Genomic DNA, 2,099 nt, shown 5'->3' with positions numbered 1-2,099 from the left:
ACAAAATACGGGGATGAGGTGCTCTTCAGGATGAACTGAAGAAGAAAAATTTCACCATGTGGAAAATATGCACATGATTAACTACATGTGTTGTCGCGACAGTATGAAAATTCTGGGAGGAAATTCTGTGGAATTTTTTAATGGTTTCTGTACATTTCTACCAAAATTTTCTATAATTAGTGAGAAAAGCGATCAAATATTTTAACACTGGCAGGAATTGAACCCGGGTCGTTCGAGAGACCTACCTTGAACGCTGCCCTCTCCTCGTTACTCTGCAGATGACGACACAAATTGGGCAGAATGGCAACCGGACGGTCCACTCGCACCAATTTCTCATGTATTTTACCATCATGAGAATACACCACTTTGCCAGCTAGCCCGAGACCACGATCAAACCACGTGTGCCACAAGCCGCCACCATAAGGGGTGACACCGAGTTGCAGCATGCCTTCTGATTCTCTCGCCGAATTCGGACGCAAACGCAAACAAGGAGAGTCAGTGTGGGTACCAATAACGACCATACTTGACGTGGAAGGGTCGAAGTCTTTGCCAATAACGAAAGAGAAGACTTCGCAACCATCACGAATGGTGTAGTATTTGCCACCTCGTGAGAGATGCCAATTCTCTCGCTCGCTGAGGCGCTCGAAACCGGCGTTTTTGAGGAGCTTTTCGCATTGAAGAACTGAATGATAAGGAGAACCGGTTTGATCGACGAACTTTTTGAATGCTGAAGCTGCGGCGGTGGGGAAGTTAGCCATGGGAAGATGAGGGGATAAAACAGGCGAACTTGTGACGAGTGGGTTACTAATGACTAGGACTTTATTCTCCTCTACTCATGACCCTCCACAATCGTCCCTATTGCACAATATCCTACAAGCTGTGCTAAAGTCTAGGCTAGCTACTATGCTATGCTAATATAATGATACAAGTGATGATAAGGTGTTCATTGTATTGTATGTGATAATATTCTCTTCAGCCTATTAACTCCCACTCGTATTATTATTACTAATAATATGTCTCTATCTTCAAGGCTTGATGTTGAGATGGATAATGGAGAGTCTAGATCTACCACAAACTTGGGGGAAAAATTGTGGTAATTGAGGAATTCTAATTAGAATTTCCTAGTAATTTCATCCCAGGATGTATTCTATCGATAAACTACTATACGTTGGTGATAAATAGTAATTATAAATATTGGAGTTTCACTCTGGTGATATGAAAAAACACTAGTGATGAAACATCTCACATTTCACTTTGCGGGAAAAAAATCGCATTTTTCTCCTAAAGTGTTACGACATTTCACGTAAAACGGGTTGTGACCCTAATGATATGAAAAATACTTGTGAAAAATATATTTCACGACTACTGCATATCACCGCGAATATCGGATTTTTCACCTACAGTATAACGCCACTTCACGTAAAACGGGTTGTTGTGAAACTCCATTCTACAATAGTGTATATTCATAACGATTGATGATACTATTCATTGGTGACTATAAATAAAGCATTTCATCAGATTCTAATACTATATATACCCCACATAGCGTTCTTGGCACTATGATTATAAACCGTGTAATGAACTAATATGAGAAGTGATGGAAAGTTGGTAACTTCCTAGCGGATCGTTTTTAAGCTCGTGTGAAGCTATTTCCGAGTAGATGCTATAGTCACGTGCCGAAACTAGACCTAATCCGTATCTTGCAATGCCTCAAGATACCCGAATATATAATCTTAGCGCCCCGGAAGTAGAATGGCTAGCGGAATTGCAGGATAATTTTCTTGCAATCTGCATGAAAAGCGCAATTCGCGCGACAATCTCGAGGAGACTTCCAACAAATTCGAGACGATGCGATACTGTGATGGATGGGAGTTTCGGAGTGTGCCGTAATTGGTTGCAACATAGAGGACGGAATGTGCGTGAATCGGTTATCATAAGGATGATACGTTTGATGTAATCATCTGTTGTTTGTGTGATAAGGCACTTTGGGAAGAATCAGTTATCATGTAAAGAGATGAATTTTGATGATGGTGGTCAGTTAGTTTCGATTCATACATCAGATGTACAGGACTGTAGCGTGCGGAATTGGTATTGTCATG

At 41.0% G+C, this 2,099-nt stretch overlaps 2 protein-coding genes across 2 annotated transcripts in view; one reads left to right on the top strand and one right to left on the bottom strand.

Annotated features, from left to right (window-relative positions):
• Nucleotides 1–176: 176 nt before the first annotated feature.
• Nucleotides 177–758, bottom strand: Pmar_PMAR015989 (conserved hypothetical protein; the record flags this gene model as incomplete). Its single annotated transcript, XM_002767166.1, has 1 exon — nucleotides 177–758. One exon carries the CDS (start codon nucleotides 756–758, stop codon nucleotides 177–179), a length of 582 nt encoding a protein of 193 aa, XP_002767212.1.
• A 1,302-nt stretch (nucleotides 759–2,060) lies between these two features.
• The window catches only part of Pmar_PMAR015988 (hypothetical protein), a gene marked incomplete at both ends in the record, with an annotated part of 2,838 nt that continues 2,799 nt past the window's right edge, over nucleotides 2,061–2,099 (top strand). The window contains one exon of the mRNA XM_002767165.1: nucleotides 2,061–2,072. Within this exon, the coding sequence (XP_002767211.1) occupies nucleotides 2,061–2,072 (12 nt within the window). The remainder of the gene's footprint in view (nucleotides 2,073–2,099) is intronic.

Source organism: Perkinsus marinus, assembly GCF_000006405.1.
Source record: "Perkinsus marinus ATCC 50983 genomic scaffold scf_1104296971092, whole genome shotgun sequence".
NCBI classification, from domain to species: domain Eukaryota; phylum Perkinsozoa; order Perkinsida; family Perkinsidae; genus Perkinsus; species Perkinsus marinus.
The sequence above is the reverse complement of the archived record's forward strand: the minus strand, read 5'-3'. Positions and strand labels throughout refer to the sequence as shown.